Source organism: Stigmatopora argus, chromosome 10, assembly GCF_051989625.1.
Source record: "Stigmatopora argus isolate UIUO_Sarg chromosome 10, RoL_Sarg_1.0, whole genome shotgun sequence".
In the NCBI taxonomy this organism is placed as follows: domain Eukaryota; kingdom Metazoa; phylum Chordata; class Actinopteri; order Syngnathiformes; family Syngnathidae; genus Stigmatopora; species Stigmatopora argus.
Window position 1 is genome coordinate 671,780 of NC_135396.1, and position 12,937 is coordinate 684,716.

The following is a 12,937-nucleotide window of genomic DNA, read 5'->3' on the forward strand; positions in this document are numbered from 1 at the left end:
TAAAAAAAAAGTGAACTCACTCAAAGTTGGTTCATTCTTTCCTGTCACTTTAGGGTGCTTCCAGGTTAGTGCACATCTTTCATTGCATGGTTCTTTCTCCATTTTTTTCTATTAAGAACATGAAAATACATCAAATAGACAGAAAATATTCACTGTTTTTGAAAATGAAAAAAAAAAACTGAGGAAAAGTATGGCCTTGGAACCGTTTTATTTCAAAACATTTAAAAAAACAAAAACAATATTACGTATATTGAAGCAGTGAGCGTTCGCGGCCGCCCCTCCCCGTTCGAATAAATTGGACGTGTACAAAAGCGAGTCATAAATTGAAGAAGCCCCCTCGGCGAGTCACAAATCAGCATTCATTTGGGCTTAAGAAGTTGAAAACACCCCAATAAAATTCCCCCTTTTTCCCACATTTCATTCTTCTTCTTTTTTTATTTATTTTTTGATACCTTTCACATGTGCTACGGATTGGGCCGGCAGAACTTTCAAAGCGGTAGGTAACTGGGAGCAGATTAAGCGCTGGAGGGCAAAAGTGCGGGCGCCGGCATCCAAAACGAGCCGGCGTCGGTCGGCTCTTTGGCGGGGCAATTTCAGGCGTGAAATTGAAAAGGTATCAATGCGAGCCCGGCCCGTTGGGGAAGGAGCAAATAAATACAAATAAATAAAAGCTTAGACGCCAAGAGAGCACGGCGTGCGTGTTTGGATCCCGCGCCTTTACGGCTTCTTTCTCCAAGGCCGGCCGCCTGGAAAATCTTGTAAATCGGCGGGCGGGTGGGCGACCCTGGTGAGGAGTCTTCAGGTGGGCCGCTCTGATTGGCCCCCTTGAAGCAACTTTAAACCTTTGATGAAAAAAGAGACAATTTGGAAACTGTTATTGCAGAGTTTTTTCCGTTTATATTCATTGTACATTCAACAAGAGATATGAACAGGACGTTAAAGTGTAAAATGTAAGGCCCCAAAACAACAGGAAGTGACCCAGAAATGTAAGGCTCCAGTTTTTTTACCTAGCTCTACAATGTCTTCTGTGTCTGTGCTTGCTACTGCAATCAAGGAAATTTCCCGAATAAATTCTAATCTAATAATCCAATCATGCCCCAAAATCAACAGGAAGTGACATGATATCAAGAAAAGTGGGCAGGACATGCCCCAAAATCAACAGGAAGTGACCCGGAAATGGCCCAAAATCAACATTTCTGCAGAAATTGCATGACCTATTAGAGATCTTTTTAATTTTTTTTTTTTTTTTTATAAACCTATGAACGGCAGGTGTCGGGAACCAATCAGAACTGCTCAAACTGATGCCCCCCGCCCCCGATCTCTGTCCCACAGGTGCTTTGTCCATCTTCAAACCTCTAGACCGCGAAGAACAGGAGGTCTTCAACTTGACCGTGGTGGCCGAGGACCACGGCACCCCCCGACTCTCCAGCAGCCAGCTGTTGCGCATCTACGTGGTGGACGTCAACGACGAGGCGCCCCGGTTCGAAGAGAACGCCTACGAGGCCCAAATCGCCGAAAACCAGCCGGCGGGGACCAGCGTCTTGACGGTGTCGGCCTTCGACCTGGACCAAGGTGACCTTGCACTTATCTCCCATTTTCTGACAAACGAAACGAGCGATCGCTAGCAAAACAACTTCAAAATAAAATAACGGATACTTTTGCTACTACGAAAAAAAAAAGTTCTAATGGGGTGAACCTACTTTGCGATTTTTCAATTATTGCGTCCATGTTTGGTCGACATTAACCGTGATATTCGAGGGATTACTGCAAAGTCAATCCAGATTTAAAAAATTAAAAAAAACAAGCAGCATAAGACTTAGTAGTTGCCAACCGCATCTCACAAAGCATCCCAGAATATGAATTATAGTACGATGACAAGTCGCTTAGATGCTGAAAGCATGTCGTCCTCACAATTGCATAGTGCGAGTCCAACAAACATTCTTTTGTGCTGTTTCTTTCCTATTTTTTTTCTTTGTAAATGAGCGCTTTGGAGACGGACGGGGGCTTTTCTTTCCGCCCCGCATGACTTCACCAGAAAATCAAACAAAAAGCTTTATAAACTTTGGCTCCAAATGGAGTAAACAACGCCAGTTTTCCATGGTACGCGCCGCAAAACGTGCTATCCAGATACCTGGAGAGGGAAAGCTTCCCAGCGGCCGTTTACACCGCGACGGTAATGGGCGGGTTCAAACGCAAAAACTTATCGGACGAGCCTTATCGTTTACTTGGCGTTTTGGCGAGCCAAAGAGGAAAAAAAAATGTCTAAATCATGTTGTTGCAGAATTTTGCATTTTTACTCCAGCCCAGTAGGTGGCACTGTTTTTTGTTGACTTTTCTTTGAGTGTAAAGCCCCTAATGAGCTGTAACTTTTCCCCCCCAGGATCCAACGGCAAAGTGACGTACGAGGGGGTCTCGGAGGAGGCTTTCGGCATCGACCCCGCCACCGGCGTCGTCACGGCAACTCGTCCGCTGGACCGGGAAGAGCGAGAGAACTACTCGCTGACAGGTACGCCGGCAAAAACCACAGAGGAAAAAAACAAAGTAGGCCGAGAAAGTGGAGCATGTTTGAAAAGTGTTAGGGAGTCTGGCTTCTTTATTTTCAAGTAACGTGTCCCACCGGCGTGTCGTGAAGACACCTGGAAACTGTTTGAGATTTGGCGTAGGAGGGAAAGAGCATAATCCACGTCTGTCTGCTTTAAGGAGTTGATCAAAGGCCGAGTAGACAGAAGAAAAACACTTTGGAGTCATTAGATAACCACCGCCTCATTATTCTTCCAAAAGGCTTCTCTCGCACCCACGTATTTACCTTTTAGCCTGGTCACCAGAGCCTGACCGCTGCTGTCAATCACACCGTGCTTTGTTTACTTCTTTTTTTTCCCCTGGGGAAAAGAGTGGTTAGCACGTCCGACCCACAGTTCTGGGGTCCTGGGTTCGAGCCCAAGACGGTCCTCGCTGTGTGGAATTTGCATGTTGCGTGGGTTTTTTCTGGATAATCCACGTTCCTCCCAACTTCCCAAAACACAGTGACCGGACGTTCGGTTGCCGGACGTTTGGTCGCCGGACGTTTGGTTGCCCGGGTGAATATAATTTTGAGAGCTGGTTTCAACAGTAAACTCTCTGTCATGTTGTCAAACGTCCGGCGACCTATCGTCCGGGCGACCTATCGTCCGGGCGACCTATCGTCCGGGCGACCTATCGTCCGGGCGACCAATCGTCCGGGCGACCAATCGTCCGGGCGACCAATCGTCCGGGCGACCAAACGTCCGGGCGACCAAACGTCCGGGCGACCAAACGTCCGGGCGACCAAACGTCCGGGCGACCAACCGTCCGGGCGACCAACCGTCCGAGTATCCCAAAACACGCACGCTAGGCTAACTAGTTGGCTAACTCGAGCTATGATTGGTTACCCTTTTCCATGCTATTGGCTAGACACCGATTCAGGGTGCCCGTAGTCAGCGGGGAAAGGCTCCAGCACCCCCCGCAAGCGACCCTCGTGAGGATAAACGGTTCCGAAAACGAAATAATCTTCTTTTTTTTTTTACCCCAGTGTACGCCAAAGACGGCGGGCTACCCCCGAACTACTCCAAAGCGACGGTGAGAATCCGGGTGGCGGACGAGAACGACAACGCCCCCGTTTTCGGACGACGCCACTACGGCATGGAGGTGCCGGAGAACTTGGAGTCTCGGCTTCTTTTCACGCTGCGAGCCACCGATCGCGACGCGGGAGACGGCGGGAAGATCCTCTACGAAATTACGGGTAAAAAGTTGGCTCTCGCCGCCACCGCCGCCCCAAACCTGAGGTTACAAGCCCGGTTGACCTTGCAGACGGTGACCCGGCTGGGAATTTCCACTTGGACAAAGAGTCCGGCGATCTGTCCACCGCCGGGCCTTTGGACCGGGAAACCACGGCGAGCTACACGCTGACGGTGACCGCCCGGGATCGGGGGCGCCCGCCTCGCAGCGGCACCGCCACGGTAGAGGTGACGGTCACGGACGCCAACGACCACAGTCCCGTCTTTACCAGCGGCAGCTACACGGCGGACGTGTCCGAAGACGTGCCCGTGGGCTCCCTGGTCCTGGACGTGAAGGCTACGGATCTGGACCAGGGCGCCAACGGGGAGGTGACGTACTTCCTGATCCGGGGCGCCCAAAGTACCTTCGTCATCGACCAGAAGACGGGCCAGATCATCACGGCGGCGCCTCTTGACAGAGAGCGGACCGCCTCTTACGCCTTGGACGTGTGCGCCGTCGACGCGTCCCCCTCCGACCCTCGCAACGCCACCGTCCGTGTCACGATCCACGTCGGGGACGTCAACGACAACGCGCCTTTCTTCGTTCGGGATCCGCTCGTCCTCAACGTTTCCGCCGGCGACGTGTCCAAGCAGAGGGTGCTGGCCACCATGAGGGCGGAGGACAAGGACTTTGGCGCCAACGGTTCCGTCTTTTACCGCTTCGCCCACCCGACGGTCCGGGGTTTCGCCATCAACTCGTTGACGGGGGACATCCAGGCCACCGAGAAGCTGGAGACCTTGACGCAGAGCCAGAGGACCTTGATCGTCCAGGCCATGGATCAGGGCGACCCGGCTCGCTCCTCCTTGGGCGTGGTGGTCGTTTACGTCAAGGAGCAGGCGTACGGGGGGATTCGCTTCTCCCGTGCGGCGCGGGACGTCAGCCTGCAGGAGAATGCCGCCAAAGGTGGGGAAAAATGAGGGTTCGGGGGTCTCCAAACCGCTACACGGAGGGCCAACCAACCAAATAAGACTAATCAGTTAGCGGAAACCTGATCGGTCAGACCATGCCCCTAGAGGAGCGCTTTGGAGACCCCCATAGAGTCTTTTCGGGTAGCAGAAGCTGAAATTTGGACGCATTTTCTGTTGCAGGCACGATGGTGACCCAGACCCAGGCCCAGTACCCAGATGGCTCTCAAAATGGGGTGACTTACAGTCTTTTCAGTGGCAACCCATTGCAATCTTTTGGAATCAACACCCTTACCGGTAAGAGACTGAAGACTAGCGACGTCTGCGCAACATTGGCACCCGTCTAACTCTATTTTTCTTTTCCCAGGGGAAATATGGGTCCAGAAGTCCGAAGGCCTGGACTACGAGGAGAGCCCCAAACTCCGCCTGGTGGTGAAAGCCGAGACGGCGTCCTCCAGCTCCTACACGGCGGTCAACTTGATCCTGCAGGACGTCAATGACAATTTGCCTCGCTTCCAGCTCCAGAACTACGTGGCCTACGTCCGAGAGGCGCAGGGCCGGGATTTCCCACTTATCCAGGTATCGCAGAAACACTCTTGGCTCCTTAGCGGACTGGATATTTTCGCCAAGGCTGATGAATTGATGTATCCAATCAATTGCGGGTCCGCCAATTTGGTTTGGACTCGGTTGGCAACATTGCAAGCCAGATGGCATTCCGTTTTCTTCGTTGTTGCCTCGCGCCCATTTCTATAGTTTTAATGATTGTTCTCGCAGGTGGCGGCGGAGGACCTGGACCAAGGTCAAAATGGCCAGGTGACGTACTCCATTCGGTCGTCATCCATGAGCGGGTTGTTCAAGATCGACCCGCTGACGGGCAGCGTAAGCACCTCGGCCATCATGGACAGGGAGATCTGGACCCAAACAAAGTCAGTCTTTCTTTTTGTTGCTACTTTTCTTCAATGATCTGCCAAGTACAGGATGTGAAGGTAGCTTACTGTTGTTGTTTTTTCAGGCTCGTAGTCACGGCGACGGACCGCGGAAGCCCGCGATTGGCCGGCTCCGCCACCCTCACGGTGATCGTCGTCGACCTCAACGACAACAGTCCCACCATTCCTCTGCCGCGGGAGATCCGAGTGCCCGAGGGTAAGTGGGCCCCCTTGGCTTTCCGTTTTGTCAGCGGGAGAGGTCTAAAAAGCTAGTTTTGTGTTCGAGATCAGCCCAAGAATTACATTTCTTATTTATTTAGGAAAGCAGGACAATTTTTGTACGCGGCGGCTATAATTACAGCACTGTAATCTATTCTCTGAAGACTATTCTTAAGGAAGTTTTGGCCGTACACGCACGTCAAGTTCAATAAAGGACGTGTTGACTGTAAGCCATCTCGATGTACGAGTGGACAATCTTGACGTCGAGGTTCACCGGTAGTGTCGTGGTTCCGGTCCTGGTCAGAGACCCTTTGACCGTGGTTCCGTTAGAGCTTGACTGCCAAGCGGTCCTCCTTTTTGGTCAAAGCCTGTTGGCGCGAGCTTAAAAAATGAATGGATGAAAGTGTTCCGGGACAGAAAATGGTCCTTCCTGACCGCGATCCAGAGGCTAATAAGCAGGGACAGACAGATGGCTAGGGCTAGCAACTTTACGTCAACTTTAAAGACCGGCTCAGATGTCATTCTGATCTGTGATCTGAAGAATTTGGAGTTAGCATACGTCGCTAAAACTTCTGCTGTTGTCTCTGGTTCTCAAGACACGTTGATAGGCACCGTCATCAGTCAAGTGACGGGAAACGACGTGGATTCGGGCCCAGCGCTCTCCTACACGCTCCACCTGGACGCCGACGGCGAGGGGATGTTCGCCATCCAGCGCTTCGGCGGCGGCGCCGTGGCTCTTACCGGAGCCCTGGATTACGAGGAGAGGACGCGGTACGCTTTGATCGTCCGCTCGTCCGACTCCAAACATCAGACCGAAGCCAATCTGACCGTTCTGGTGGAAGACGTCAATGACAACGCGCCGGTCTTCACCCAGGACTCGTACCAGGTACGGTTACAAACGCACGGTCCAGCTGATATTTTGCTAAATATTTCCCTGGCTATCCGACAGGTGACGGTATCGGAACATCTCGCGGAAGGCAGCGCTCTCATGGCCGTGTCCGCCACCGACTCGGACTCTGGGGACAACGGAAAGATTATCTACAGGGTCAGGTCGTCCAGCGGGGGGTCCTTCTCCATCGACCCAAGCAACGGTAACGGTTCTCGTAAGAATCGTCGTTTCCCGCGCCGACATTTCAACGGATTTCCGTTTCCTCGCAGGCACGCTGTTCGTCAAACACAAAACCGAGTTCCGTTTGGAAAACCCGTCCATCCTGGTGGTGGTGGAGGCTCGAGACCAGGGGATTCCGTCGCTCTCCTCCGTGGCTACAGTCCAAGTCCAAGTGTCCGACCTCAACGACAACGCCCCGGTCTTCCACCAGTCGGAATATGGAGCCAGCGTGTCCGAGGACGAGCTCCCCGGCGCCACGCTTCTGACCTTGGAGGCCACGGACGGCGACCTGTCGCGGGAGAACTCCGCTTTCCATTTCGCCATCGCCGGCGGCGACTCCGCCAACGCCTTCCAGATCGAGAGCAGCGTTCGCTTCGTGGAAGGTCGAGGCTTCCAGACGGTCGGCAGCCTGATCCTGGTGGGGGATTTGGATTACGAAACCGCCTCCGCTTACAACCTGACCGTGGTGGTGTCGGATCGCGGGACGCCCCAACGCAGCTCCAGCGTCCAAGTCTCCATCGCCGTGGAGGACGTCAACGACAACCCCCCGGCTTTCGGTCGGGGGGAGTACGGTGTGGTGCTGAGCGAGAGCGCCGCCACCGGGACTGAAGTCCTGCATCTCTCTGCCAGCGATCCGGACTCGGCTCCCAACGGCGAGGTGCGCTATTCCATCAGCTCGGGGGACGAAACCGACCTCTTCCGGGTGGACCGGCGGACCGGGGCCCTGAAACTACAGAGACCCCTGGGCGGCGAGAGGGACCTGGCCCACGCCATTGTGGTCCAAGCCACCGACGGCTTGGGAAAGTACGCCTTCGCGGCGGTCCGCGTGGACGTGAAGGACGTCAACGACCACCGGCCGTTTTTCCCGCTGGGCCGGGTGACCGCCAGCATCGGGGAGAATCGTCCCAAAGACGCCTTGGTGACCACGCTGCACGCCATCGACCGCGACAGGGGCCACTTTGGAAAGTTGAGGTACTTCCTGCTGGAGGAGGAGTCCGGAAATGGAAAGCAGGCCTTCTTCGTCAACCGGACCTCCGGAGAAGTGCGGACTCGCTCCACCTTTGATTTTGAGCGAGTCGACTCCTTCAACTTGACGGTGGCGGCCGTGGACGCCGGCAACTACTCTGCCACCGTCGGCGTGCGGGTTTACGTCTCGGGGGAGGACGAGTACGATCCGGTTTTCACTTCCCCGGAGTACTGGTTCCAGGTGCCCGAGGACGCCCAGAAAGGTCAGGTCATCGGCCGGGTGCGAGCCGACGACGAAGACGGGGGCCTGGACGGCGTGGTCCTGTACTCGCTGTCCGGGACTTCGCCCTATTTCGAGCTCAACCAATCCAGCGGCGCCATTTCCCTCAAGATGGACGCCCGCGGCGGCCGACACGGCGGCCGCTCCAAGAGGGAAGCGCGCCTGCTGACGCTGGACCTGACGGCCCACAGCCCCCTGGAAAATTCCCGTACGGCGGCCGTCAGGGTGAGCGTGGACGTGGGCCACACCTCTTTCGGACTGGCCGCGGACGGGAGCTTGCTGCTCGTGAGCGTGGTGGCCGCCTCCCTGGGCGCCGTCGTCATTCTGTGCCTGATCGGCGTGGCGCTCTTTTTCGTCAAGCTGAGGCGCCACCGCCGGGAGCGGAAACGACGCGGGAGGACCGAGGCCTCGGCCACCGTCATGCACAAGTTCCAGGAGAGCAAAATAGCCGCCAACGAGATCATTTACCACCAGGCGCTCCCCGGGTATTCCGCCGAGAAGAGCGGGGGCGGAAGTAGGGGCGGCGGTGGCGGCGATGGGGGGCCTTACCCCCGCGGGGGATCCCTGGACCCCTCGCACTCCAGCGGCCGCGGCTCGGCGGAGGCCGAGGCGGCCGAGGACGACGAGATCCGGATGATCAACGAGTACCCCCGCGTGTCCAGCGTCTCGTCCTCCGTGCAGGAGCGCATCTCGGCCCGCGGGCCCGACTCCGGCATCCAGCAGGACGCCGACCGGCTCTCGGACGTGTCCTGCGAGCCTTCCGTCGATTGGTTCAAAGGGAAGAAAATGGGCGGCGCCCCGCTGGCCGGGCAGGCGCCCATCTACCGAGACGCAGACGGCCTCGGCGTGGGCTACGTGGGCGTGGGGCGGAGCCTGAGCGTCTCCCACCACCCCCACCAGCACCAGCACAAGCACTACGCCTTCCCCGAGGACGGGAAGCCGCCCGCCGACGGATCCTTGAGCGCCATCGTGGCCAGCGACGAGGAACTGCGGGGCAGCTACAACTGGGACTACCTGCTGAACTGGTGCCCGCAGTTCCAACCCCTGGCCAGCGTCTTCACCGAGATAGCCCGTCTGAAAGACGAGACGGCGCCCCCGCACCCCCGCCGCTCCTTCCACGGCAAATGCAAAGCCGAGTCCAGGATCGACCCGCCTCCGCTGATCACCTCCGTGGCGCACCCCGGCGCCAAAACGGTGCCGCCCAAGCCCGCCGCGGGACGGACCTTCCCCGCCCACCTGTCCACGTTCCGGAGGTCCCCCCTCAGCGGCGAGGGGTCCGTCTGCTCGGCGGCCATGTCCCCCAGCTTCTCCCCATCGCTGTCGCCGCTGGCGGCGCGTTCCCCCGCCGTCACGCCGTTCAGCGTCTCCCAGGGTCCGTCGGCGTCCGTCATCAGCGCCACCGAGCACCACCTGGAGCACGTGGACGAAGCCGAACTGAGGATTTGAACCCGGATCTCCAACTGAGGATTTGAACCCGGATCTCCAACTGAGGATTTGAACCCGGTTCTCGAACTGAGGATTTGAACCCGGATCTTGAACCCGGATCTCGAAAGCCACGGAAAGCCAGGTCAGTTTCGTTCTCGCCGAGTTGTCGTCCCGAATTTCCCGTTTTTCATTTGTACAGAGGAAAGGACTGATATGGGATGTCAGTATTTTGGACAAAAAAAAACGCATTGTTTATATTTTTATACTTTAACGTGGCATTCAAGTCTCAAAAGAGTTATTTGGGGGGGGGGAGGGGTTACATTTGTATATTTGTAGCTTGTACTGTATCCTCGTTTGTACTGTAACTTTTTTTTGGACGTCGTTGCAGATCATTGTAAATATATTTTGATGACGATATCTTTGCTAATGGCGCGTGGGATTTTCAGCAGAATGCTCGTTTTTGTGCGATGTGAAACGCTAGCGCAGGGGTAGGGAACCTGTGGCTCGGGAGCCATATGTGGCTCTTTCCATGGGTGCATATGGCTCTCCACTAACCTGTCATATAAAATATGGAAATCACTGGGGAGATAGCTGTATCCTGAACGCACTAATAGGAACGTCACGTCATGTTGACGCTACCTCTACCGCCACTTTAATCATATCATTGATACTGATTTATTAGCAAGAGCATAACAATGTTGTCAAAAGAATTCAGAGACTTTTTGTACTTTAAAAGTGGTGAAATGACAGAAAAAAATCACACATTTTCATTTATTTTTACCTTTCCATTCTGAAAATGGCTCTCAAGGAATAATATTAGAAAATATGAATTGTTTATGGCTCTCTCCATCAAAAAGGTTCCCGACCCCTGCGCTAACGGAATCCGTCCTTCAGGTGCCGTCATTTATCACAGCCGAGCGACCTTACGCGCTTCCTGCGGATTTATTTTAGGAAAGGGAGTTTTTGCAAACAGATAGCGGCGCTTCCTCGCTCTATAAAAAAAAATCTGACGTCTATTCCTCTCGTTTTTTGAAAGATACGAAACAAGCGCCATAATTCACGACAAACGTGCCTCGAAGACATTTAAATAATATCGTAAAAGCCTCGCGGAGGACCAAGATGAAGCCAATTATTGCTATTTTGAGATGAGGTGTTTGATTGTTGACCGCGTTGTGAACATCTCGCTTGGTTTTCTGCAGTGTTTTATTATTTATTGTTTTGGCAGGCCTCGGAAAGCTCTGGAGGTTCCATGTCAATTATTATGCAGAAGAGCGTCAAATGAACACGAGCAGATATATCCGTTTTAGAAGGTAGCTTCCGACTTCTTTTTTTTCTACGTTTCTCATCTCATTCATTTATGGACGAATGTTTTGAGCTCAAGTGCCTGATTAAAACAACTTTGACAAATATATCGTATTTTTTTTTGTTTACGTTTGGGAAAAGCGTTAAATTAAGTTCAGCCTGAAATCTAATGTATGAGAAGAAATAAATAGGAAATAATCATCATTAGCGTGTTATTGCCAGTTTATCAATCATGGAAATGTGACCATAATTAGCAGGGATTTAATTGGCCAAATAGCAACAGGAAGTGACCCTATAGAAACAGGATGTTACCCAGAAATAACCCCAAATCAACAAAAACAACAGGAACTAAGGCAAATGCCCCAAAAAGAACAAATAAAATTATCTAACAGGAAGTAGCCCAGATTCAACAGGAAGTGACTAAAATTATTTTTCCAAAAATGTTTTTTTCTAATTAATTTTGTCTTGTCTTTTACAAATTCACTTGTTGATAAAAAATATAATTAGAAATACACAAACTAATTATAATAAAAATATTGTTATGCTATAAATATCAAAAAGACATGATTTAAAAAATACAAATTTCCCCTACCTGTAAAAAGCCGTTGTCGTTGCCTTCCATTTTGGTAGACATTCCTTCATTCGCCTCTCCCAGTCCACGTGGATTGGACGCCGAATGCCGTCAATTGCACTGAAAGATAGGATTTTCCAATTACTCAACAGTTTTACAAGTACCGTATTTTCCGCACTATAAGGCGAACCGGTTTATTAAACGTAGTGGTGGTTAAAAGTTGTGTTGTACATTAACTAGGTGGAGCTGTGCTAAATTACCGTATTTTCAAGACTATATGGCGCATCGTATTTTTAGCCGCAGTATCAGTAACGAGTGCTATTTCTGTATTTTAAACACACAAAGGACGCACCGTTTTTTTTAGACGCATATATATTATATATGAATATCTAACCGCAATAGCGCTGTCTACCGGAAGCAGCCCCAGCGGTGCGCAGTGACTGCTGGGAAATATAGTCCTTGCACGCTACACCCATACACTAAAAACATGTTTTTAAAAAGGCAACGGAAGGAAAACTGAGTTCGGTTGTACTTTATTTAACCATTTTACAACTTACTCACGTCATCATCACCACACACAAATCCATCAAAGTCCTCATTTTCTCTGTCCGAATTGAACAATTGTCCAAATTAGTCATCGAAAACGCTGAGTTTAATACGTTCGTCCAGGCGGCCACAATCCATTCGCCAATAGTTACGCTAGCTGGTAGCTAGCGTAACTATTCCAACGGTGCTTTTCATGCTTTGTCAAGCTGTATTGATGTCCATGTATACAGGCCACAATCCGTTGGGTGTATTGACAAAAGAACTACTACATATCCCAGCAGTCACTGCGCAATACTTTGTCTACGAGTCGGTGTACCCTATCAACTGATTCATTTGATTTTATCGTGATAACAATTTTACTATTGGTCCATATATTAAGCACACTGGATTATTAGGCGCCCTGTCTATTTTGGAGAAAGACTTTTATGTGCGCAAAATAGTCGTGAAAATACGGTAACCCAATATTGATTCATACAGCCTTGAGAAAATGGTCTTTTGCTTGCGGCTTATAGTGCGGAAATACGTTCATGTCTTTTTCTTTTTGCAATGCTGTCGAAAAGCACCTTTCCGCACCACCTGGCAAACCTCAAAGTGGACATGTCCTGATTTTTTTTGTATTCAAGACCACCTAGATGACCATGTGTCATTTAAAACCTAGCATTATTGTCAGGCAGCGCACGCATACGCCACTGTTTTCCCCCCCGAGTGGAAAAAAAAGGGAGGCGCGGCCCGAAGCGGACGATCCGCTGATGATACGCTTGGTCTCGCTGTCACGGTAATGAGGCGCGCTCGTTTCCCCCGAAAAAGATGGGGGCTCACTATTTACACCACGACGATCCGCGCAAAAGAGGGCGAGTCGGGCTGAAATTAAAGACTGGCCATAAACCAAAAGAGATG

The 12,937-nt window shown here is 52.1% G+C and overlaps 1 protein-coding gene and 1 long non-coding RNA gene across 3 annotated transcripts in view; one reads left to right on the forward strand and one right to left on the reverse strand.

Moving 5' to 3' along the window:
• Nucleotides 1-10,276, forward strand: part of LOC144083068 (protocadherin-16-like) — a 49,180-nt gene extending 38,904 nt beyond the window's left edge. Inside the window, exons 10-20 of the mRNA XM_077610543.1 lie at nucleotides 1,333-1,572; nucleotides 2,381-2,506; nucleotides 3,548-3,757; nucleotides 3,826-4,695; nucleotides 4,881-4,994; nucleotides 5,065-5,276; nucleotides 5,472-5,623; nucleotides 5,710-5,840; nucleotides 6,439-6,728; nucleotides 6,792-6,933; nucleotides 7,001-10,276. Of these exons, the coding sequence (XP_077466669.1) occupies nucleotides 1,333-1,572; nucleotides 2,381-2,506; nucleotides 3,548-3,757; nucleotides 3,826-4,695; nucleotides 4,881-4,994; nucleotides 5,065-5,276; nucleotides 5,472-5,623; nucleotides 5,710-5,840; nucleotides 6,439-6,728; nucleotides 6,792-6,933; nucleotides 7,001-9,642 (5,129 nt within the window). The 3' untranslated portion in view covers nucleotides 9,643-10,276. The remainder of the gene's footprint in view (nucleotides 1-1,332; nucleotides 1,573-2,380; nucleotides 2,507-3,547; nucleotides 3,758-3,825; nucleotides 4,696-4,880; nucleotides 4,995-5,064; nucleotides 5,277-5,471; nucleotides 5,624-5,709; nucleotides 5,841-6,438; nucleotides 6,729-6,791; nucleotides 6,934-7,000) is intronic.
• The window catches only part of LOC144083073 (uncharacterized), a 22,082-nt gene continuing 9,336 nt past the window's right edge, over nucleotides 192-12,937 (reverse strand). The window contains exons 4-5 of one of the 2 annotated variants that reach the window (XR_013303468.1): nucleotides 2,807-2,879; nucleotides 192-842 (exon numbers count right to left, since the gene is read on the reverse strand). This is a non-coding gene — a long non-coding RNA (uncharacterized LOC144083073). The remainder of the gene's footprint in view (nucleotides 843-2,806; nucleotides 2,880-12,937) is intronic. The other variant, XR_013303467.1, reaches the window with a different exon arrangement.